General features: G+C 44.8%; 1 protein-coding gene across 1 annotated transcript; it reads left to right on the top strand.

Moving 5' to 3' along the window:
• The first annotated feature begins 253 nt into the window (after positions 1–253).
• On the top strand, positions 254–25,096 carry LOC101674818 (glycine receptor subunit alpha-4). Its single transcript, XM_004778678.2, has 9 exons — positions 254–652; positions 5,908–6,038; positions 6,321–6,388; positions 7,032–7,255; positions 7,394–7,476; positions 9,011–9,151; positions 12,233–12,447; positions 16,276–16,425; positions 22,201–25,096. Exons 1-9 carry the CDS (start codon positions 582–584, stop codon positions 22,489–22,491), a joined length of 1,374 nt encoding a protein of 457 aa, XP_004778735.1. The 5' UTR covers positions 254–581; the 3' UTR covers positions 22,492–25,096.

Genomic DNA, 25,096 nt, shown 5'->3' on the forward strand with positions numbered 1-25,096 from the left:
TGCATGCGCTCCTCCAGCTGGAGAGTTAGAAGATGGACAGTACACCTCCAGCCCTCTCCCAGGAGCAAAGGCAGCCCAAGCTCCTCCCCGCACACGGACTCGACCTGCTCTGAACCCCACTCCACTGCCGGCGACTGTGCCTTTAAATTGCTGCTTTCGGAAGGTGCATCCAGGGGGAGGTGAGAGGGAGGGAAACATCTTCCTCCAGTTCTCCTTCCTTCCTCCCCTCCAAGACTCTCCAGGGTTTGGAGATTGCTGCCCAAAGAGAATCTCCTTCAGCTCCCTGGCAGACGGGGTAAGGGCCTCCGGAACCCCAGGTGAGTCAGAGCAGGAGCCGGTAGGGTTATCTGTGTCAGGATCATTTCCAGGGGAATAGTTCTGGCCCCTGACTGGTAACGGCAGGACAGAGAGAAGAGAGCAGAAGAGGAGAGAGAGCACACAACTCCTAGCCCAACGGTCTCCTTGTGAGCAGACCAAGTTGGAGGAAGGCTCTATCTGTACTTTCTGCAGCATTCCTCCTGCTGGGATATCCCTCTCACCTTGGCAGCCAGGCTGACAAAGGGCTCCAGGGTCCCTGCAGAATGACAACTCTTGTTCCTGCAACCCTCTCCTTACTTCTCCTCTGGATCCTGCCAGGGCAGGTCCTCCTCAGGTGAGCTGAGTCGGGGTGAGAAGGAGGTGCATGCAAACACTGGCCGGGGGCAGCAGGGGCATCTGGCACAGTTTCCTCTAAGTTTACAAAAAGCCCACAATCCAGAGGGCTCCAGAGAAAGACACACCCTCCCCTAACCAGGACCCAGGAGCCTTTCACGAGGAATGCCAAAGCCCCAGAGCTGGTGGGAAGCCTTCTGCATGGGTGAGAGCTTCCTGGGCCTGGGTAGGGGCAAGATAGCTGAGCCCCAGAACAGAGGCCATCTGTCTTGCCTTCCTTGCCTATCTTCCTACCATCATGGCCACACACTACTCAGATTCCTAAAAATGACACCAACATCTGTCAGCTGTCCACCAAAGAGGCTTCAGGTAGCAAGGGTTTGCCTTAAACCATATCAGGAGGAAGCTGGGCTGAGCAAACCTTGGCCCTCTGCTGTCACCCAGCCAGTGCACACATGGCTGCTTCCTGTCCTGAAGGGGCACTCAGTGCAGTCATTTCCTGGGTTTTTGATAGCCAGACACGCTTTGGACTCCCTGTAAATGTTCCCCTCCTTGTCCCCATTTTCTCATGAGACCAGGAGCCAGTCAAGATGGACCAGGTGAGTTGAGTAAGAAAGATGACTGTGGCTTAGGCTGACCTGGTCCTAAGAAGAGTGGAGGGGCCGAGTACCACTGCAACAGACCTCTTCCTCCTCTTACTTCAAGGAGCACACGGAGACAGCTTGATTCTGAGGCACCTCCTGCCTCACTGCTTGCAGACACATTGGCTGGGAGGAAGGCAGGGATCCAATATGTGTGGGGTGGCAAACTTCCTAAAAGCGAAAAGTAGCTCAAAGTAGAATGGCAGCTCAGCTGGAGTTGGTAGGAAGATGCAGGCAGAAGGGGGAATGCAGGGGGTGCTCATTGGCCCTCCTGGAGGGGAGACTGCCTCAAGGCCCAAGCTTTGGTGGCAGCATTCCCACTTGAGCAAATACAGCAAGGCAGGACCTTAGGAAGTCTTGAGTTCGAATCCTTCATTGTGCATGTGGAAACTGATTCTTAGAGATGCGGAGTGACCTGTCCAAGGTCACTCAAGCACCCGGTAGCATAATCAGTGTTCTCCCCTACCCACCCCAAGGCCTTGCCTGAGCCACATTTTTCAGCTCCAGAGCCTCCTATGTCCTGCCAGTACTGGGGACTTTCCAGGAATGAAAGGGAGGAAAAAGTGGCTGCACAGGGACTCTGCTTTCAGGCCCATAGACAAGGCAGCCCCAGAAAAGAATTCTGTGACAGAAATTGGGGCCCAAGACAGCTGAGCCCACAGCCTGTCACAGGGTCCTGGGGCTGGGAGAGGTGCCCTTAGCATGGGGCTGAAGAGGGTGGCAAGGGTCTGGCTGCTCTATGTACAGGGCCATGTGGCCTCCCAGCAGGCAGGTGGCAGGCAGCCAGAAGCAGCACCTGGCCAGCAAGGACACCCTGTGGTGAAGCCACAGACTTCTGCTGCTCTAGCACCACTGCCACCCCTCCTTGGATTTTCAGAGCCTGCTTAAGCCACCTGCTCTGCCAGCCCCAATTTGGGCCACAGTGACCTCTGTTCCCAGTGTAAGGGCTTCCTCCTGTTCAGAGGATTCAAGAAGGAAGAATTCTAGGAGGTCAGGATGTGTCTTCCACTGAACTTCTCCTACTCTGGTTCCTTGGCAGCCTACCCTGGCATTGCAGTAGATGGACTTAGTTCTGAAGTCAAAAGCTCTGGGTTAGAATCTTGGCTTTACCATTTACTAGCCATATGATCACAAATAAGTCACTTTACTTGCGGATCCTTAGTCTCTTCATCTATATAAGGGGAAAAATAATAATAACCTTCATCTGGGAGGACCGATGTGAGAACTAAACGAGATAAGGTAAGTAAAGTGCATAGCATGGTGCCTTGGTTATTCTTATTATTTAATGGCTCACAGTGCATATGATCTATATGACCTCAGATGGTACATAGATGTAAACATGTAAACAGGGGGCCGTTGGCTCAAAGAGAGCTGGACCCAGAAGGACAGCAGTCACCCTCCCTCCCTGCCCCAGAGTGTGGCTACACTAGTGGCAGTGGGGGAACGAGCTCTGGTGGCTAGCACAATGGTGGTGGCAGGATGGAGCAGGAGAACCAGGCCCAGTGAGGATTTCAGCCTGAGCTCAGCCCTGAGCCCCAACCTGCCCTTCAAGGCTGAGGTTCTAGTCCTTAGTCTAGCTGTTGGCTGGTAAGCAGATAAGCAAGCATGTGGAAGGGGTGTTGCTGCTCTTAGAAAGAAACTTGTCAGGGGAGAAGGGGCCAGCCTCGAGGTTAGGACAATGCACCCTGGTCCCTTACTCAAAATCAAGTTATTAGGGGGAAAAGATGGAAATTGACCTTCTTGGTGTAGTCATCCTACTTGGAAGTTCTTCTCATGCTCCTAGAGCCCTGCTTTCTCACCTATTTTGTTGTCAAAGTGAGTTTACAAACCTGCTGCTGCCCCAACCATGAACTGAGGTCCAGCTCAAAACATAGTTCCCTCTAGTGCAGCCACTCTGGAAAACAGTATGGAGGTTCCTCAAAAAGTTGAAAATAGAGCTACTCTACAACCCAGCAATTGCACTACTGTGAATTTACCCCAAAGATACAAACGTAGTGATGTGAAGGGGCACGTGCACCCCAATGTTTATAGCAGCAATGTCCACAATAGCCAAACTATGGAAAGAGCCTAGATGTCCACTGACAGATGAATGGGTAAAGAAGAAGTATACACACACACACACACACACACACACACACACACACATATACATACAATGGAATATTATGCAACCATCAAAATGAAATCTTGCCATTTACAACGATGTGGCTAGAACTAGAGGGTATTATGCTAAGTGAAATAAGTCAATCAGAGAAAGACAATTATATGATCTCACTGATATATGGAATTTGAGAAACAAGGCAGAGGATCATAGGGGAAGACAGGAAGTAACAAAACAAGACAAAACCAGAGAGGGAGACAAACCAGAAGAGAATCTTTTTTTAAATTAACATATAATGTATTATTTGCTTCAGGGGTACATGTCTGTGAATCATCAGTCTTACACAATTCACAGCACTCACCACAGCACATACCCTCCCCAGTGTCCATAACCCAACCACCCTATCCCTCCACCCCACACCCTCCAGCAACCCTCAGTTTGTTTCCTGAGATTAAGGTTTCCTGAGATTAAGAATCTCCTATGGTTTGTCTCCCTCCCTGGTCCCACCTTGTGTCATTTTTTTCCCTCCCTACCCTCCACAAACCTCTGCCCTGCCTCTCAAATTCCTCATATCAGAGAGATCATATGTCTTTCAGGGATAGATCATAATTGTCTTTCTCTGATTAACTTATTTCACTTAGGATAATACCCTCTAGTTCCATCCACCTCATTGCAAATGGCAAGATTTGGGGTTTTTTTAATGGCTCCATAGTATTCCATTGTGTGTGTATTTGTGTGTGTGTGTGTGGTGTACACACAATATAAGATGTGGTATATATACCACATATTCTTTATCCATTCGTCTGTTGATGGACATCTAGGCTCTTTCCATAGTTTGGCTATTGTGGACATTGCTGCTATAAACATTGGGGTGCATGTGCCCCTTTGGATCACTACATTTGTATCTTTGGGGTAAATACCCAGTAATGCAATTGCTGAGTCATAAAGTAGCTCTATTTTCAACTTTTTGAAGAACCTCCATGCTGTTTTCCAGAGTGGTTGCACCAGCTTGCATTCCTACCAACAGTGTAGGAGGGTTCCCCTTTCTCCGCATCCTTGCCAGCATCTGTCACTTCCTGACTTGTTAATTTTAGCCATTCTGACTGGTGTGAGGTGGTATCTCACTGTGGTTTTGATTTGTATTTTCCTGATGCTGAGTGATGTTGAGCACTTTTTCATGTGTCTGTTGGCCATTTGGATGTCTTTTTTGCAGAATTGTCTGTTCATGTCTCCAGAAGAGACTCTTAATCTCAGGAAACAAACTGAGGGTTGCTGGAGTGGAGGGGAGTGGGAGGGATGGGGCAGCTGGGTGATGGACATTGGGGAAGGTATGTGCTATGGTAAGTGCTGTGAATTGTGTAAGACTGATGAATCACAGACCCATACCCCTGAAACAAATAATACATTATGTGTTAATATAGCCCACTTCAAGTTCATTTTTATGAATGGTACAAAAATAAAATATAGTTTCCTGCTGGAGCAAACACTGGAAGCCAAAACTCCCTCTCTAGAAGCTGGGTCCCCAGCTCCTGAGCAGTTCAGCATGAAGGCCAAGCAATGGAAACCAACTCTCAGAAACAAATATTTCCCTTGAGTCCTTACCATCCTTGGTTAAATCACAACATAGCTACAGCCACATTATTTGCAGGGAATTGTAATTCTTCTTTGAGTGCTTTTAAGGCACCTTTAGAAAGAGAATACTGGATGAGGCCTCAGCCCCTTGGGTTTGAGCCCTGATCCTGTCATTCACCAGCCTTGAGACTTTGACTAGGTCACTCCTCTTTTGGTTTGTTTGTTTATTAGATTCCACATATAAATGAGATCACACAATATTTGTCTGTCTTTGTGTGACTCACTGTACACAGTATAATGCTTTCAAGGTCCATGTTGTTGCAAATGGCAGGATTTCCTTCTTTTCATGGCTGAATAGTATTCCATTATGTGTATGTATGTGTGTATGTATGTATGTATGTATATATTATATCACATTTTCTTCATCCATTTATCCATCAAAGTACACTTGAATTGTTTCCTTATCTTGGCTATTGTAAATAATGCTGCGATAAGCATGGGGGTGCATATATCTTTTTGAATTAGTGTTTTAATTTTCCTTAGATATATTCCCAGAAGTGGGATTGCTGGATTATATGGTAGTTCTAGTTTTAGTTTTTTGAGGAAACTCCATACTATTTTCTAGAGTGGCTGTTCCAATTTATAATCCCACAAGTCACTTTTCTCATCTGTCTTTGCGCTCATTACACTGAGAATTGTGACGATAAAAAAGATCTCATATATGTGAAAGCACATTTTTAGGACTAACTACTGGTCTGCAGTGTTGGCTTATGGCTGTTTCTGTTTTCCTTGTTTTGAAAATGGGTGCCCAGAGACCCATCTTCTCCTATCTTCCTGCCTGATGGGGAGACCAGCCAGAGGTATGTGGGGACGGGAAGGAAAAGGGTCTGTGATAAATGTAGAATACAAGTGGCTTCAGACTTCTTTATGTTACCTGTCCAGAGTGGCCTTGGCAAAAGAGGAAGTCAAATCTGGGACCAAGGGACCTCAGCCCATGTCCCCCTCTGATTTTCTGGACAAGCTTATGGGGCGAACATCTGGATATGATGCTAGAATTCGACCCAATTTTAAAGGTAAGGAGCATTCATCCTACAAAAACCCTTCCTTCCGCCACCCCTTTTGGAAACATACTGCCATCCCAGCCACTATTGCCTACCCCAAGGACAGGAAGCTGGAAGTACTGAGCTAACTGATTCAATTCAAAAGGAGCTTCCCCTCCCTATTGCTTATGGGTCTATGCAACTGGCACTGCCTTCTAGCAGTGCCCTGGCCTCAAGCTCAGGGAGGGAGTCCTGGAAACTGCTCTCAGCCTCCTGGAATGCCATGCCAATATGGCTGTGTTTTGCCACCCCTAGGCCCACCTGTGAACGTGACTTGCAACATCTTCATCAACAGTTTTGGCTCTGTCACTGAGACTACTATGGTAAGGAGTATCTCTGTTCCATGCTTCCATTCTAGCATGAATGAGAGAAGCCCACTAGATATCGAGACTTTCCTCCCTCTGCTGTCCTCTCCCTGTTTTGTGGTCATGGCTAAATCCATGGGATGTCTGAAGTTGGTCACTGGGAGATATCTTTCCCCGACTGGGGTTTCAGTGGCCAAAGGCAAACTAGCCTAAAGAACAGATGGTCAATCATGGGAAGTAGCTTGGTACAGAGCACAGACTTTGGAATCAGACAGATCTGTGTTCAAATCTTGACTCTACCATCTAATAGCTATGTGACAGGTTATTTAAATATATCATTGTTTCTGTTTCCTCATCTATAAAGTAGGGATCATAACAGGACCCTCCTCACAGTGTTGGCATGAGATTTAAATGAGATAATACATATAAAGTAAGCACACTTAGCAGAACACCCACCTCATAGTAAGTGATTAATAAATGTTTTTTCCCTTCCCATCTTTGCTATATCAGCCCAAAGCAGGCTACTTCTTCAGTGCAAAATGCCCACTGCCCCTGAGATGTACTCCCAGCATTTCCTCCTCATGGCTCTCCTGCCCATGTAGGCTTGCTGGGCCCCTGGAATAGCATTGCCTCTCATGGGCCCATCTGTGCACCCTCTCAGGACTATCGGGTGAATGTCTTCTTGCGGCAGCAGTGGAATGACCCACGCCTAGCCTACCAAGAATATCCTGATGACTCTTTGGACCTTGATCCCTCTATGCTGGATTCTATCTGGAAGCCAGACCTATTCTTTGCCAATGAGAAAGGGGCCAGCTTCCATGAGGTGACCACAGACAATAAGTTACTACGCATCTTCAAGAATGGGAATGTGCTCTACAGCATCAGGTACACCTGGTGTACAGCCAGGAGAGTTTGGGTCAAGGAGAGAAAGCCAAATGGAGGATGAGGGGTGGGAAGAGCGTCCCCTGTGCTGTGCCAGGCCCCAGAAAGTTGACATCACTTCTTTTCTACTGTCCCCGGCAGGCTGACCCTCATTTTATCTTGCCCAATGGACCTCAAGAACTTCCCCATGGACATCCAGACATGCACCATGCAGCTGGAGAGCTGTAAGTGTCTCTAGAGAGTCTCAGAGCAAGGGCTGGAATACCAGGTAGTTAACCCCATTCCATGATATTCCAAATGAGAAAAGGGAAATCCAGAGTAGGGACTTACTCACACATGGTCAGCTGTTAGCAAGGATGAGACTAGGAGCCAGGACTCACTAACACCCAACCCAGGGTGTTTTTTCATCCTCATACTATTTACTGGTTTGGTTATTCCACAGTATTGGGAAATGGGACGGCACCAGCTTTACATTCAAATGTGCCTGTGTTGGTTATGGGGGGTGAGCATTTGAAGGACACCTCGTCTGCCCAAAGATATTCCTCTCACAGTACCTGAGGTAATTCTACTTTTACTCCCCCTGAGTTAATACATTCAAGATAACTATAAAAATGCCAGAGTTGGCAGAGGGGGTACTCTTGAACCCTGATTCCGCATGAACATAGATAACTTCTGTAGAGAATTTGGAGAAGATGGTTCTAAGTATAGCACAGCATCCAGGGTGGCAAGGTCAGCCAAGGGCTACTTTGTGACAGGGAAGCCAGCTTATAGGGGCTGCTCTAAATGCAGAACAGTCAATGGACAACAAGGCTGGACCATCAGCTATGTGCACTCCTTTGCCATCTCCTGGGCAAGGTGAGACTCTGAGATCAATACACACCAGCTTAATCCTCAGAGAAGAAGTTTTGTCAGGCTGTTTCCAGCATATAATAACAATGATGGGTAGAATGTGTCCTATGTGGCTAGCCCTTTAGAGTTCATAAACCACTTTCATATCCAGGTTCTTATTGCCCCCTCACAACAATCCTGAAAAGTAGGTGGAGCATTTTAGAGGAAAGGAAATGACTTACCCAAAGTCACATAGCTACTTTGAGTCAAGGCCTTACATTGCACATCTGTGAGCCTCAGTGTTTCTTCTCCCATTTCTACTTGACATGTGTGAATATGGTCACATATATGGTAGGAGTTTCACAAACTGCTAGGTATCTGTGAGCAACTTGTCATGTTCAGATGTTAACTCTCAATCTGCCCCAGTTCAGGGCCCTGGCTAGGAGTCTGTGGTGTGCACATTGTCCCATGCATGACTGACAGGGTATAAATAGCTCTTTCCTCTCTGGGATGAGGAGGCAGAAGCCCCAGCTCTGAGGCTGGCTCAGCTCAAGACATGTGGCCAGTACACATGCTTACTCCTGTTAGTTTGAGATATGGCAGGAGGTTCTCAGTTGTGTTCCTTGACATCATTCCAATGCTTTTGACCTGCTTTCTAGGTCTACCAGAAAAATTTCTCTCTGTGCCTCTCTAAAGCTTGAGAACTAGATAGAAGAGGAGTCTGGAATCTTTCTGATTTATCTAGTTAGGGTGGGCCTATGATACAATTGACCAAGTACCCCCTTCAGAAAGGTTTCCCTTTCCAAGATGAACACGAAGCTCCAAAAACCCAGGCCTTACCTCCTCATCTGCTCTTTCCTGCTAGTTCTCTTTCCCTACCCCCACCCAGCACCAAATTCTGCAGCCCTCTGCCATCTCTGTCACTTTTAGTTGGCTACACCATGAATGACCTCGTGTTTGAGTGGCTGGAAGATGCTCCTGCTGTCCAAGTGGCTGAGGGGCTGACTCTGCCCCAGTTTATCTTGCGAGATGAGAAGGATCTAGGCTACTGTACCAAGCACTACAACACAGGTAAAAACCAGGATCTTTACTTAGTGTGAGCCACAGAAGGGCCTCCAGATGGGAGGGAAGGGGCAAGGCAGCCAGCTTCTACTAAAAGTCCAATCTGTGCCAGATGTGCTAAGTGTTTCATATGCCTTATCTCATTATGGTAGGAATTATCAGCCCCATTTTAAATAAACTGTTCAAGTTACGTACCTAGAAAATGGCTGGCTTAGACTTCAAATCCAGATCTAACTCTAAAGCCCTTTTGTCCCTATCACATGCTGCAGAGGAGATGGGCCTATGCCAGTGAGTGGCAGGAGTGTCTCACCTGTCCTGGGGCCAACTTTGTGTGGAAGGTGGGGAATCTACATCTGGGAGTAGCCAATGGCTGCTGAACCAGAAAGCAATAGACTTTAGGGCACTGGAAGGCTTACCATCCACACCTCATACCACAGCCACCATTACCCAACTCTTGAACTGGCTTGTTTTCCCAGGTGTGAAATGTGGGCCAGTTTTGGAGAAAAGTTGCTTTTCCAGCCTGAGCATCTGCTCCCCACAGCTTCCCTAAGGGTTACTTTTTCCTCAGTTTCCCTGGCTATTTGGATACAAAGTGCTATGACCCTGAGATAGAGGCCAGAAGCTAAAGGGGAGAGATCCTGGATACCTCCTTGGTGTGCTGACATGCTTTGGGTGCCACCCCATTAATATGTGTGTTTGTATATGTAGGATGTGCAACATATGGAGAGGAACAAGTCATTGGATTTAGAAAATGCTGTTGGGAGTGGAAATTAATAGAACCTTTACTGGGGAGAAAACTGGCAATTTGTATATAGGTCAATGGTTTCCAAACTCTGGTGTACATTATATTTCTGTGGGGAGCCTGTAAAAATGTTGATTCCTGGGTTCTGCCTCTCAGAAATTCTGATTATGTGCACTTGAAGTGATGCCCAGAAATCTGCATTTGAACAAGCACCCTGAGAATTCTGTTGCTGATGGTCCAGGGGGCATACTTTGAGAAACTGTAAAAGCTATTTTTCTTCCTTACATGTTGATCCAGGAATCCCACCCCTTGGGATTTATTAAAAGGAAATATTCCAAAATATCACTGGGTCAGTGCTTATACTAGCAAAAACTTGGCACTCTTCTAAATAGGACCAATAGGACAGAGGTTAAATAAATTACACAGTGCATCTGTTTGGTAGAATATTATCCAGATGTTAAAAAGGATGACTGCATGTTGCTTATATCAACATGGAAAGTACAAGTGGAAAAGGTTAAGATTCAAAGTTGTATGCACAGAATCATTATATTGTGGTAAAAGAAACAAATCAAAAGCATGTGTTTAAAAACCCTGGGAGGAAATAGCACTAAATGTTTCTAACGTAGAGTGATACAATGGACAAAACTAAGATCTTTGGAGTCAGAGGTGAGATTGAATAATGGCCCAACTATCTACTAGTTGGGTATCCTTGAGAAACATAACTTAATCTCTTTGAGCCTCAGTATCCTTATATGTAAAATGGGAAATAATAATTTTACCGGGGCGCCTGTGTGGCTCAGTGGGTTAATGCCTCTGCCTTTGGCTTAGATCATGACCCCAGGGTCCTGGGATGGAGCCCGACATCGGGCTCTCTGCTCGGTAGGGAGCCTGCTTTCTGCTCTCCCTCTCTCTCTGCCTGCCTTTCTGCCTACTTGTGATCTCCGTCAAATAGATAAATAAATAAATTTATTTATTTATTTATTTTACCTGCCTCAAATAGTTGTTATGGAATTTAAATGAGATAAGCTATATAAAGTCAGGGCACTTAGTAGGGGCTTGATAAATATGAGCTTATAAATATTATTATTTTTCTCTACTTCTCACTTTTTGCCTGTACTAAACAAGTAATAATTTTGTAATTAAAAATAAAACCACCACTCTCAAAAATGATAGCTAGCTACCTAGATACATAGAAGACAGACAGATAGATGATAGATAGATAGATAGATAGATAGATTAAATGAAGGAAGGAAGGAAGGAAGGAAGGCAGGCAAGCAAAAAGAAAATATGGACACCTAGCAAAGCTATGTCATAACAAGAAGCCTGGGGTGAGGTGGACTCAGGAACAGTAGATCACAGCATCACACAGTATGTCAAAGCCATAAACCAATTCATTGATTAAATTACTAGCTTTGAGGACTCAGGTTTGATAAGAGCAAGTCTAGTCCAAAATAAAATAGCAACATACACATCCTCTGCTTTTTGCTTTGGTTATCCTAAACCTCTATGGTGCGGAGAAGCTCTAAGCTAGGTTTTCTTAGCCTGAGGGCATGGGAAACTGGGAAAAATAAAGATGACTGGCAGAGTAGGCAGAGGACTGGTACATGTGCTTTGGACCAATGCACTTTTTATTGGTGGGACAGAATGCTGTCGCCTGATGTTCTCTGGGCACCCGTTGTCCACTATCCAGAGTTGGTCTCCGTTGAACACTATTTCCAGATATTTTCTATCCAGCTCTTATCACTTGCTTGAGACACAGGCAGTGTTTACTTCAGTGAATCCTTGTTGCTAGAGAGCTTCTGGTGCACGAGCAAGCTCAAGCAAGGCTGCTGAGGTTTGGGCAGAGTCTACACTCATTGCTTTGTTAATAATGATGATAGTACCAAATACCTATATGCTCAACACCCCAGATACATCATTTAATTCCCACAATAATGGAATTAATATTGTTGTTACTCTGTTTTACAGACAAGGAAACTGAAGCTCAAACAGCTTGGGTGTTTTGCCTGAGGTCACACAGTTAGTCAGTGGAAGATTCGGTATTCAAACCCAGGCAGTCTGGCTCTGGAGCCCTTCTGTTCTTAATCCTCTTGCTGTGTGGTCAGGTGGAAGGCCCTCTGCTGGAAATTAGTGCTTAGAGCAAAAGGACAAAGCCTGATGGCTGCTCTGAGAAATTCCTCAGAACACACATCTGGTTCTCCCTGGGGCCATATTGAAGAGCTCACTTATTTGCCCACTTGAGGTGCACAGAGGCTGGCCCATATATAGAGAGATGTCCTAGTCCTGCCCCTTAGGCTCAGCTCTAGACTGGGGACCTGAGGCCTGATACCTCACCTCTTTCTTTGCAGGAAAATTCACCTGCATCGAGGTAAAGTTTCACCTGGAGAGGCAGATGGGCTACTATCTGATTCAGATGTACATCCCCAGCCTACTCATCGTCATCCTGTCCTGGGTCTCCTTCTGGATCAACATGGATGCCGCCCCTGCCCGTGTGGGCCTAGGCATCACCACTGTGCTCACCATGACAACTCAGAGCTCTGGCTCCCGGGCCTCTTTGCCTAAGGTGAAGAGAAATGCAAGGGAACTTGCTTACCATAGAGCTCTCCATTTCCCCTTCTTCTCCTGTTCTCTTCTGTTTTTTATTTGCCTTAGATTTAAGGTAGATGAGAGCCATTGAGCAAGAACAGGGGGTCAGAATTTTCTCTTGCCCTACAACATACTGCTAATGATATTGCTAAAGATGTGGAAGCTGGGGTTGTGGGTGTTGTCTGGCTAAGGAATGAGTAGAGACAGTATCTGACTTACTCTGACTTTCATCAGGAAATACTAGCATGTCCAAAATCAAAGAACCATAGCAAGTATAAAGTCCCACTCCCTCGTGGCACAGATGAGGTGAATATAGCCCAGAGAGGTAGAACAACCTTTTCGAGGTCATGTTCCATAAGAAAAGAAAAATTTTATATATATGGATTTTAAACCAACATCAATCAGTCTCTTACTATGTCAGAAGCTGGGCACTATTACAAAGACCTCAAGAGACAATGTCATTCTTTTGGGTGAGGAAATTTTGAGGTAGTAAATGGCAGTTATAGTCAGTGGATTTTGAATGTCTGTGGCCTGGTGATGCTTTGACTACACAGAGAGATCTGCGCTTATGAGACTGGGCCCAGGTTCTCCCTGCCTTGTGTTTTCATGTAGGAAATTTAGAAGTCACCTCAATGTCCTTATAGTCAGCAAGGCTCTGAGAAATCAGGGAGTAAGCTGATTCATCCATTCAATAAATATTTATTGAGCATATACTATGCACCAGGCAATGTTCTAGGCCATGGAGAAATAATGGGAACCAATAGCAACATAGTTCCTTGTGGATCTTACTGTGAACCTATGCCCTCTCATTTTGACTTGATAGAAACCAGGCTCTGTGATATCCCATCTCCCAGTGCTTATTACTTAAACAGGGGGTAATCAGGGCATCCAAGGTAAATTTACAAATTTGCCATGGGGGTGGTGTAGTGGTAAAGAGTAGGAGATTGGAGTCAGGCAGGCTTAGGTCCCAGCCTCATCATTTACCAATGGCAATCTTAAGTAAATTCCTCATCCTCTCAGTCTTTTTACCTATGACATGGGAATATTATATCTTCAATAGGGTTATTGCAAGAAATAAATAAGATAATGTATTAACATAGATAACAATGTTTGGCAACTAATAACTACTCAATAAGTGTTCGATATTGTTATAATTGTTAGGTGTTTTGGTGAAAAGAATGGAGTAGTGGACCTAGGACAGCCGTTGATGTTCCCAATTATTTTTCAGTTGATGGAAAACTTTTGAGGTAATCCAAAGGCCTCTAGTGATAAATGATGACAAAGCTCAAATTAGGATCAGGTGTCTCAGAGGAAGTTGTCTGAAAGTATTTCCTATAAATGTGTTTCCTAAATGGAGAGGAGGATTGAAGAGGCTCTGAAAGACAGATGGGGCTTAGGCAAGGACCAAAGGGCCAGGTGGGGTTGTGATGGTCGTGTTATGGTAGTAGCCTTGTAAGAAGACTAGAGGCAGAAAAGTAGTTCAGATCTTAGAAATGTGCCCTAGTTTACTGCAGCTGCCATGCAAGAAGATTCTTCTCTAACCCAGGGTGGTTGCAATTAGTGCCTTATTCTTGCCAAGAGAACTTCCTTTTCCAGTCCTCTCCTGTGAGCAAGCACAATCTGTCTGCTCCTAGGAATCACTTAGTTTCATCATTTGGAAAAATATGAACTTTGTTGGAGGATTGTTTGTTTGCAGTATTTGGTGCCTTCTCATAAGATTTTGATGACCTTTTTGTGGCCTCATTGGTCAATAAGCAAAATATGTAGGCACTCACCCCAAACTAAATAGACTCATTGGCCAGCCTACAAAGCAAGGGACTGAGTAAGTCAGGGAGCTTCTGCTCCCTTGAGTTTGTACATTAGATTTAGTGGGAGCTATAAAGAAGGAGATGGAACAAATTCAGGGGCTTCTGAAAGGCACAGCAATTTCACTTCCCATACAACTCCATTATTGACACACTCATTATTAATAAGATTTTATTTCTGTAGCTTAAGGTGTCTTCTGTAGCTTAAGGTGTCTTTTCTTTTGATGGTCCAAAGCCCTTTGTGGACCTTCCTTGTCATTACCTCATTATGGATTTTCATAATACTTACTCGACATCCGTGGGAACAGAGTGAGACTGGGAGATGGTGAATGAAATAGGTTGCCCTCTTAATAGGTGGCAAAGTGGAAACACCAAGGATACTTAATCAGGGGTGCCTAGTAACCCACCACTATTATCTTAATGGAATTACTTTAAAAGAGATAGAGCAGATTTTCTAAACTTTAGTACTACTGTCATTTTAGACCTTGTAATTGTTGGCGGGGGGAGGGGGGTCCTGTGCATTGTAGTATATTTAGCAGCATCCCTGCCCTTCACCCACGAGATGCCAGTAGTAACCCTTCCCAAAATTGAGCAATCAAAAATGTTTCTAAACATTGCCAAATGCCACTCAGGTGAGGAGGTGGGGGGAGGGCATTGCAGGTTAAGAACCACTAAGTTGTGGTGGCGCCCGGGTGGCTCAGTGGGTTAAAGCCTCTGCCTTCGGCTCAGGTCATGATCCCAGGGTCCTGGGATGGAGCCCCACATAGGGCTCTCTGCTCACCAGGGAGCCTGCTTTCTCCTCTCTCTCTGCCTGCCTGCCTCTCTGCCTACTTGTGATCTCCGTCTGTCAAAAAAAAAAAAAAAAAAAAAAAAAAAAAAAAAAGAACCACTAAGGTGGAAGGGTTATCCAGTGAGACCTGCTCCTTTCCTGTAGACTGTAGCAACCTCACTGCCCAATGTAGCTGGTGAAAGAGGTTGTCTGTCATCAAACCTACTCCTACTGGGGAGCCCTATGAGGTGGGCTCAGCAGCTGAAAACTATGTAGGGAGTCCATCTGGTTGAGGAGGTGAACTACATAAACCTAAATTCTATAACCCTTCCAGGCCCATCCAGACAAAACCCCATTCTAGGAGAGGTAAGTGTTCAATCTTCAAGAGGGAAATGGGAGAGAAAAGTACTTAAAGGCTTCCAAGGCAGGTAGTGGGAGGAGAGCCCTAAGAAGCAGATGGGTAGATGACAACGGTGCCTTGAAATTAGAGAAGTGTCCATAGCCAGGGATTGAGTAGCATTTCCTTGAGCCACTGAATTCAGTTATCCAGCAGGGACTCTCATAAAGATCAGCAGGGAAAATCACAGTCAAGAGAACAATGGGAGTGGATGAGGGAAAGAAAGGAATTCCTAGTCTGATATTGAGACTGCAGCCTAGGTAAATGGCAATGCCACTAAATTGAAAGCCCAGAACCCCCAAATCCTAGTGCCACTTCCTCACTGGGTAATCTTGGCTAAGACTTTTCCTCTTTAGGCTTCAAGTGTCCTCACATGTTTCACATGGGAATAACAAACCCTGCCCAGTTTCCATCAGAGCTGTGAGGACCCGAGGAAAACACAGAAAGCAAAAGAATGCAGTGTTCGTGTTCATTGTTATTTATTGAAAGAAGAGAAACAGAAGGAAAGAATGAAAAGAATAATAAGAAGCAGAAGCAGGAACAGAAGTACAAAAAGAAGAAAGAAAGAAAGAAAAAGAAGTACAGGGAGAAAAGGCAGATGGAAGTGAAGGGTGGAGAGTGCAGAGAGGTGAAGGATAATGGGTATCCCAATCTCTTTGATATGGGCCTTCAGGCAATGGGACATATCCTGGAAAGCTTCTCTGAAAATCAGAAGAAATTCAGGATAATTGAATAACTGAAGAATAGCAGGCTGTTGGTATGGGCTGGTGAACCACTGGATAGGCAATGGAAGGGCTCCAAGAAGGTTGATTGCTCTGTTGGTGGATGTTACAGGTGTCCTATGTGAAGGCAATCGACATCTGGATGGCTGTGTGCCTGCTCTTCGTGTTCGCTGCACTACTGGAGTATGCTGCTGTCAATTTTGTATCTCGTCAGCATAAGGAATTCATACGACTCCGAAAAAGGCAGAGGCGCCAAAACATGGTAAATATAACTAGGAAGGGGTCCCCTTCCTTTCTCTTTTGTACTCCTTCCTCCCTATTCCTCCTCCCACAAACCAAGACTCCACATATGGCTACAAGGATTAAAAAAGCAATCAGGAACCCTGGATTCCAGTCCTAGATGGGTCACAGATAAACTGAGTACTTTAACCTCTTTGATTCCTTTTTCTAATCTATCCAATGGGACAGTAATCCCTGTAGGGCAGTCTAATAAAGTGATTAAGAGCATGGACACATATGGGCCCTGGCTGGCTCAGTCAGAAGAGTATGTGACTCTTTATCTCAGGGTCATGAGTTTGAGCCCCATGTTGGGTGTAGAGATTATATAAAAGTAAGTAAATAAACCTTAAAAAAGAGAGAGAGTGTGGGCACAGTGCCTAGTACATAGTAAGCACTGAAAAAAAAAAAGGTGAGCTCATATTAGAACCTTATCAAGTTAGTCAATATGAGATCATTTTGAGAATTAGTAATGGTTGCTCCTGGCTCTCCCCTCACCCAGGAGGAAGATACCCCATGTTGCCATACATTGACTGGTGCTTAAGAATTCAAGAGTCAAAAAAAAAAAAAAAAGAATTCAAGAGTCAAGCACGGGGGCCCTTCTAGGAGAGCATTATATGAGGGTCCCTAGAGCTAAGCTGGAATTAAAAAACCACTACGTGCCTCTTCTGGCTGTTGGATTTCTTTGCCCTGTTCTTCCCTGGGTGCATTAGAATTGGATGTATCAGAGTTGTTGGATGTGAGCTGCTGTTCTCCCTCACTCTTGTTAACCCCATTTCTTCTACAGTAGAATGATCACCTGGGGAAATAGAGAGCTTGATGCCCTGAAAAACAGGCAATTTGCCCCTCCCCATTACCCAGACAGTGGGTGTTATGTACATTGTCATGACAACAGGTGCCTGGGCCACACTATCCTAGAAGCAAGTGCCCAGTTATGAGCAAAGTCAAAAGCTTTTGCTGAGCTAGATACTAGCCCCTTAATCATCAGACACAGGTCTGGTCTACCTTGAGCTGTGACTCCTTGTTTTCTGCCCAATCTGGAAGCTCCCAAGCCAGAGGAGATGCACTATGACCTCTGGGGGGTAGAGAAAATGATGATCTGACCCCCCGGGCTCCAGCCTGTTGGGGCCACTCTAGCACTAAGATTTTTCTCTCTTCCTAACACCCACCTCCTACCTCAGCTGCTCCTAGGGTGTCCCAACCATATATCCACACTGAAAATATCTTTAAAACTACCTCTGGGAACTCATGTCCCTGGCTAAGATCCCTTTCTGCTGAGAGCAGGTCTCCTGTCTCATCTATTGGTTTGTTGGAATGTATCAATTCTTGCCTGGACTTTAGTCAGGTTCTGTGAAACACGCCCCCTAGTGGGTTGATCCACAACTGCATCACCTTGAGTAGGACTCCTTCAAGAGCCTTTTAAAGCCTTTCTTATCTCAGACTAAGGGTTAAAAATATATACATACAGACTTGACAGAAGGGAAAGAAAAGAGAATGCTCCCTTTTCTAGGCTAACTCTCCACCCCCTCTTTAGCTGTGTTAAGCCTGCATGCAGGTACCAAACTCTTCATAGGGGTTTTGACCTTAATGCCTTCTCAATGCCTACCTTGAAAAAGAAGAGCAGGCTGCCAACCAGTCTCCAGCATCCCTTTGTCAGCTAAATTGCCTGTGTGGGTGTTCCAGCAACAGCAGCCTGCTGCGGTTACTGTAGAGCTACTCCAGGTTGACACTAGTCCCGCCCCCTCCCTTCACCTCTCCGACTCCCAGCTGCCTGCAGCTCATCTCTTCCTGACCATATATATAAATAAGTTGATCTTAATATCATAATGGAGTCTGACATAACAAGTGCTCAATTATTACAAAGTTGTAATAGCGGCCTGGGCCCTGCTTAGACCCCCGGATCCTGGCAAAAAATGGGCTGGGCTTATTATTAATGTAAATACAACCTGAAAATCAAAACTTGTGCCATTAGCACATGTCCCTTTTCAAGTTTCTTTAAGCCATTTCCATCCCAGTGGAACTGGAGCAGGAATCCTGGAGGTCACTGAGCAACCTATAAAAGTTAAAGCAGAGTTCATCTATTTCTAGAACCTCTCACTGGGCCCTGCCATTCTAGCTGAAAAAGCAAGTCTTTAGTCTGAGAAAAGCCCTCTTAGGAAAGGGGAGAGCATCCATATGATTTTCAGAAAGCCCTTAGCCAAGAGCAAGTTAGGAATATTTTAGGAGCCAGCCAGCTGTTCACCCAGCTCCAGGTTTAATCGTGTTCTTCTCTAATCTCTCCTCAACCACCCATCTCTACTGCTTGGTGGTTTCCTTCCATGTCATTGTCTTAAGTAGTTTAATTTCTTTTCCATACATTTCTGCTTTGTCTTCCCAGCTAGCCTATATGCTTCATAGGGAGGGGATCTCGTTCAGGCCCTAGTACTGGGCTCTGACCACAGCAGCCACATTACCCACTCCACCAATCTTAGCAGGCTCATTGGAGAGGGTTCTCTTTCAAGCTGGGCAGAGAGGAAGCCTTGCCATTATCAACAGGATAAGAGAAATGGAAGAAATTTCAAAACACTGCCGAATTCTCTCAGGGGTTTGGTCCCAGAACCCTGCTTGCCTCTCTCCATCCCCCAGCACCTCCATTCTTCACTCTTCTTTTCATTCATTTCAATATGTATCACTGAATAGCTATCACTCTTTCCCATCTCCACATCCTACTCCCACACTGTACATTCATTCCTTCCCCAACTTGGTTTTGGACTATCTTTACCCTCTAGTTCCCCAGTCCCCCTCCCCTATAGATAGCTATAACAAAAAATATTCTATTCCAACATCCATGGAAGCTACCAAGTTGCATTTAAGCCTCCATTGTCTCTTCCCAACACACACACACACACACACACACACACACACACACACAGAGTCTTAAGAATTTGGCTTAAATAGATGATACTCATATCCAGGACCCCCACCCTTAGATTTCAGGCCACTTTGTCTTTGTTCCCCCAACTGCAAATGGCACAATATGTTAAAACCAAAAAGAGCCAATGGCAGCTTACTCTAGTGATCACATTTTTTCTCCCATGTGAGACAGCTTGTTTTCAGCCTGGGAAATATTTCCAAATAATTCCCTTTAGATTTACTATGATTGGAGAAAAGGAAAAGTAATTAAATCTATAGAAACAGAAACAGCAGTTGGATTCAACTTTCTCTTTCAGAGCCTTCTGCAAACAAATATATTCCACACTCTTATCCTCTAGCTGAGGGGCTGAGGAGATCAGAATAAGCGGTGGGGAACTGGGGGTGTGAGGGACCCTGAAATGGAAAACAAAAGAGGAAATGATTTTATTTACTCCCTAATTTTTTCTTAGAAAAAAATTTATTTATTTGACAGAGAGAAAACACAAGCAGGGGTATGGCAAAGGGAGAGGGAGAAGCAAGCTCCCCGTTGAGCAGGGAGTCTGATGTGACATGAGGCTCCATCCCAGGACCCTGGGATCATGACATCAGCTGAAGACAGACATTTAATTGACTGAGCTAGCCAGGCACCCCTACTCCCTCATTAATTACTTGGAAGATATTTTGTTTACCTCTGGTTCTTCATTTCTAAAATTGATCCAGCACAAACTATGTAGTAAAAGTGTGAAAATGAACTAGGAAAAAAAAACAGGTGATGTGATCCAAGGCATCTGGTGACAGATTACGGTAGTAATTTTGAGCAGAGAGCTAAGGCTGCCCCACTAGAACTCAGAGTCAAAGCACAGCCACAGTAGTGAATTGCCTCTGGCCTACACACATACAACTGTCTCCACAGAGACTGGCAAAATTAAAGATAGGGTAGCAAAGCTCTCTGGTTGGCTGACTTAGATTCGTTCCTATGCCAAAAGTGCCACTTTTTCTAGAGGCTGATGGACATCAAGCCATTGTATAGGGGTGGGACAAGGAGTGATCGTTTTTCCTGCTGAGCACTTTGTAACTGAGTAAGACTCTCTTCTGAGTAGACTCTTTAGTTTGAAACCCTGAAAGGATGCTGGCTTCATGTGAACAAAGCCATTCCCTGTCCTATATACTGAAGCATGAAGCTCATCACTCCATTCATTCATTCAACTGGTATCTACTGGGTGCCTTCTAGATGCCAGGCACTGTGCTGGGGACATGGCGGTGAACAAGACCAACACACTTTCCCAGGTTTGTCCTATGAGCCCACAGGAAGGAAAGAAAGAAATGGGGTCTGTTGCAGAATCTGTGGCCTGAGCTTGCCTGCCCCTGATGCCCAATGACAGGCTCAACCTTCTGGTGATGTAGTAATCAAGGGCTACTGGGACCCACCAACACCAATATCTCACATACAAAGTCACTGTTCAGTGTGTTACCATAGTTGCAGAGGTCCCATTATAAAGACCCTATGATGTCCTTCTAACTGCACAATGTGTGTAAAACCTACTTTATCCACATTTTATGTGTATCTATGGCATATCTATTCAATATACATGTATACCATTCTATTTTATCACTGAATATCCTGAATCTCAGGAAGACCTCAATCCTGGGCAAACCAAGAAGGTAGTTTGTATCATCCAACAAGGGGGTGTTTCACTTCAGGTGATTTCTTAGATAGCTGAAGTTTTTACTCCTATAAACATCAACACTTTAAAAAATTTTAACCATCTTTGAATGAACTATTTTTAGATTCTGGTATGTACTTACCTGTCTTATGTCTAATTTCCAGGCTGTGAACCATCAATTCTGATGGTAATGTGTGCTTTAGAAGTAGACAAAATTGGGCATGTCTGAGTTCTATATAAACTAAGAGTAAATAGGCTCTGAGTTGGGGGCTGAAGGGCTCTCATATGAAGAAAGCTCTCTATTGATCACTCAGGCACTCTGGTCCTTTTTTTCTCTCTTTGTTTCTCTCTATATCTCCCTCTCCCTCTATTTCTATCTCTGTCTCTGTCTTCCTGTTCTTACTTCCTAGCCCTCCAGCTGTTGTAGCTACTTAAGGTTGTCAGCTGAATATTGAGTAAATGAACTTTGTGTAGTCTGCTACATTTCTTAATGCTGATATAAAATTAACTTCCCCAGTGTGAATGTGTTCATCATAATGCATATATTTTACATAAAGGGAATCTGTATTGGGTAATAAATGTTATCCTAGATGTACTGATACCTTTGTCAAAATCTGCTGGTTTACAGAGAATCACATAAATTTGCAACAGATTTATCAGCTTTACCCTAATTTGGATGACCCACTAGGTTACTTAAAACTTCTGTAATTTTCAGCCTTGAGTTGAGATAAACAATTTTTAAAAGATACCCTATACAAGGAGAATTAATTCTGCAGCTTTTGAAAGTCATTAAAGTCAAGTTCACCAAGTCTAAATATCTTAGCTGTACATTCTAAAAGTTTTATTGTTCTGTTTATTCTGTTGACTACCAGAGATAACTTTACATTGAGATATCCTTCTCACAGTGGGTTGGCACTTCACTGAGTTTTAGATGGCTGTAAATGATGTTATGCATTTTTAAAAAGGCAGCTCGGGACTTATCTGCAAATAGAATCATAATATATGCCATATGCACCATGTATAGCTGCTTAGTATACATCCATCAAATGAACAGTTCTATGGCTATAAAAAAGCATGCAGCGGGTCTGTGTACCCAGCCACCAGTCTGCATAGCATAACCTATGAGATATATGTGTGTGGCCTGGTCTCCATCCTTAGATGAAGCTGTAACCTCAAATGCTGTCCTTTTTCCCATGTAATTTCAGGAGGAAGATATCATCCGAGAAAGTCACTTCTATTTCCGTGGCTATGACCTGGGCCACTGCTTGCAGGCAAGGGATGGAGGTCCAGGGGAAAGTTCTGGTATTTATAACCCCCAACCTCCAGCCCCTTTTCTAAGGGAAGGAGAAACAACGCGGAAACTCTATGTGGACCAGGCCAAGAGGATTGACACCATCTCTCGAGCTGTCTTCCCCTTCACTTTCCTCATCTTCAACATCTTCTACTGGGTTGTCTATAAATTGCTACGGTCAGAAGATATTCACCAGGCACTGTGAATAGGGTGAGAGCTAGAGAGTCCTGCTCTTGACTTCCTGCTTCCTCCTGGGCGGGCCTCCCCTCCATTAGATTCCATCAGGGGCTTAGAAAATTCATTTCTGATCTCCCACTCAGAACCTCAGTGGCCAATCCCAAAGATATGTGGGTCTACACTGCATGGTGCCAGTGGTGGCTATACTTAGAAAGATGGCTTCTCTGTTCTAATCCAATTTTTCTCCATGTTATCCCATTTCTCATGAGAATAAGATTTGGCCATGTTCCTGGGACAAGGATGACCTTCTTCTCTTGCTGGAGACTCTCTGTTTTCCAGTTCTCCAGTGGAGAATATTTAGACCATTGCTACTATATTCTGGCATTTGTTATCTTAATCTGCACCATTCTTTGCCCTGCCATGCCCCCCACCCACCCAGAGCCTGGCTTTACTCTGTCCTCTATCCCTCCTACCACAGGCTCAAATAGGGAGGTTTTTCCCATCCACAAGTTCTGCCCTGTGTGACCCGGTCACTTTTCCTTGATTGTGGGAAGAAGGCAAGGTGACATGTTTCCCACATCTCAGCAAGGTTGGAATAGCCATAAGCTGCACTGAGGTAGGGCATTGCTCTATGACTGAACGGAGAAGTCTTCAGATCTCATGGGATGCTCAACACTGTCAGAATGGGGGCAGGAATCTTGGACTCTCGAAAAAGCTACCCTTCCAGATCCATCTGAACTTAGAGTCTCAGAAATATTTGTTTTATTCCCTAACTAGTATGGTGGTAAAGTGTGTTTGGCTGCTGGGGAATGTAAAAAGAGAAAAATGCTTACTTTTTAAGAAACCTCTCAACAGTGTTAGAAAACTTTCAAGAAAAGTAAGATCCAAGGTAGTAGGACCCAGGAGGAGTAAAATATAGAAACTATCCTCAGAAAATCTTTTGTTGGCTGGGCCTTCATTTTTTTTTTTTTTCGTTTTCCCCAAAGTCTCTTTATTTCACAGGGCCCCTCATTGTTAACTTGCCCTTTAACCTTCTTTTAGTAAGCATATAATAGTACCATTCAACCTTGTCCAGGATAAAGTGGGCTTCAACCTTCCTAGAAAGGAACTAGACATATGGAGGACTCCTATCCTGGACAAACATTGGCTTGGCGAACCTCAGGGTAGTAATTGTAGAAGTTAAAGGGCCATAAGTCGGAGTTATTTAGTAACCCTTTTCTTGTTTCCCTTCTCATTCCACAGTCAGTGGCAGTCAGTTGAAGTGACCAGAAATGTCAGAATAGAAGGGGTGTGGAAGAGCCCATTTCAGGCTTAAAATACCACTGGGGCATGGGGAAGCATGGGTCTGATATGCTGAATCCTTTGAAGTGACCCAACTATGAAGAACTGAGAAAGGGAATATTAAAGTACAGGGCTAACAGCTGAAAGACAGGTCATCAAATTATCTTTTAAATATCTTGTCCTTTTCTCTGGACCTAGAATAATTAACTATGTGAGTCCAATCTCTCTCTCTTCCTCTCTGTTTCATTCCTCTCTCCCCTTTTCTCCCTTCCTCTCATCCTCAAGATGGTGTTCTAAATTGAAAGTAAGTAAATAAATCCAATGATCAAAGCAAATCCTACAGTCAAAGCAAGAGCTCACCTTTCTTTCCCCCTTTTTCCTATTGAGCTTGTCAGTTCTTTCCTGTTCACCGCTATACTCCTCTTGTCTGTCTCTAAGCTTTGAGGAGAGCATTCTGGGCTGACCAGGGTAGCCGGACCAGGAGTTAATCTTACTGACGATATTAACTATAACTGCCAGTGAGATTCAAAACAAAAGGACTGGCTTAAGGGAGGAGATTAAATTAAGAGGGCAGAGAGTCCCTGTTTTTCCATTTCTGCCCAGGTAGTGCCAACCAATGAGAGGCCACAAGCAATACCCCTTTGAAAGGAGCAGAGAGTATCTCTTTGATACTCTCCATGGCAGGGCTGGAGTGTCAGGCTGCAGCAGCTCGAAGGCGGGGGTAGTGGGGGGCGGACTATGGAGATGAGCTTATTGCACAGAGCTCTACTTGTTATAGATCTTGTCCAGATGGGCCAAACTGCACAAATCCGCCCTGTTGGAAATCTCAAGAACAATGCCCTGGAGACAGCTACAGTACTGAGCAATAGAGCCTGCCCAACTGGGACTCAGATCAGGGCATCAGCTGGTGCTGGGAGCCAAAGAAGCCAAAGTACCAACCAACATAATAGCCCAAAGGAGTCCACAAAGCTACTCAGAGGCAATGCCAGGTGGAAGGTACTCTCCCTCCCTATCAGAGCCCCCAAGTGGAGAAGGGAGACACATGGTGCAGAAACAGGTGCAAATGGCTTTCATTTTCCTCCCCCTTCCCACGTATGCTCAGGGGAAGGAAGGTGGAAAAGCTTGGTCCCACTGGAAACATCTGACATCTATCATTCCATTCAGTCATGACATTCTTGAACTTGGACCCTTTTCACCACAGTAAATTGGCAGGAGGTGATAGAAGAGACTCACCTGCAGGTCACTTTCATTTACCCTCATAGTACTTACCCCTCCAGAGACCTGAAGGAACTACTGGCACCTACTTTCTGACTGAATCACATATAAAAGTGATTTTAAGTTTTAAAACAGCA

Source organism: Mustela putorius, unplaced genomic scaffold (assembly GCF_011764305.1).
Source record: "Mustela putorius furo isolate JIRA1106 unplaced genomic scaffold, ASM1176430v1.1 tig00003901_pilon_pilon_pilon, whole genome shotgun sequence".
Lineage (NCBI taxonomy): Eukaryota > Metazoa > Chordata > Mammalia > Carnivora > Mustelidae > Mustela > Mustela putorius.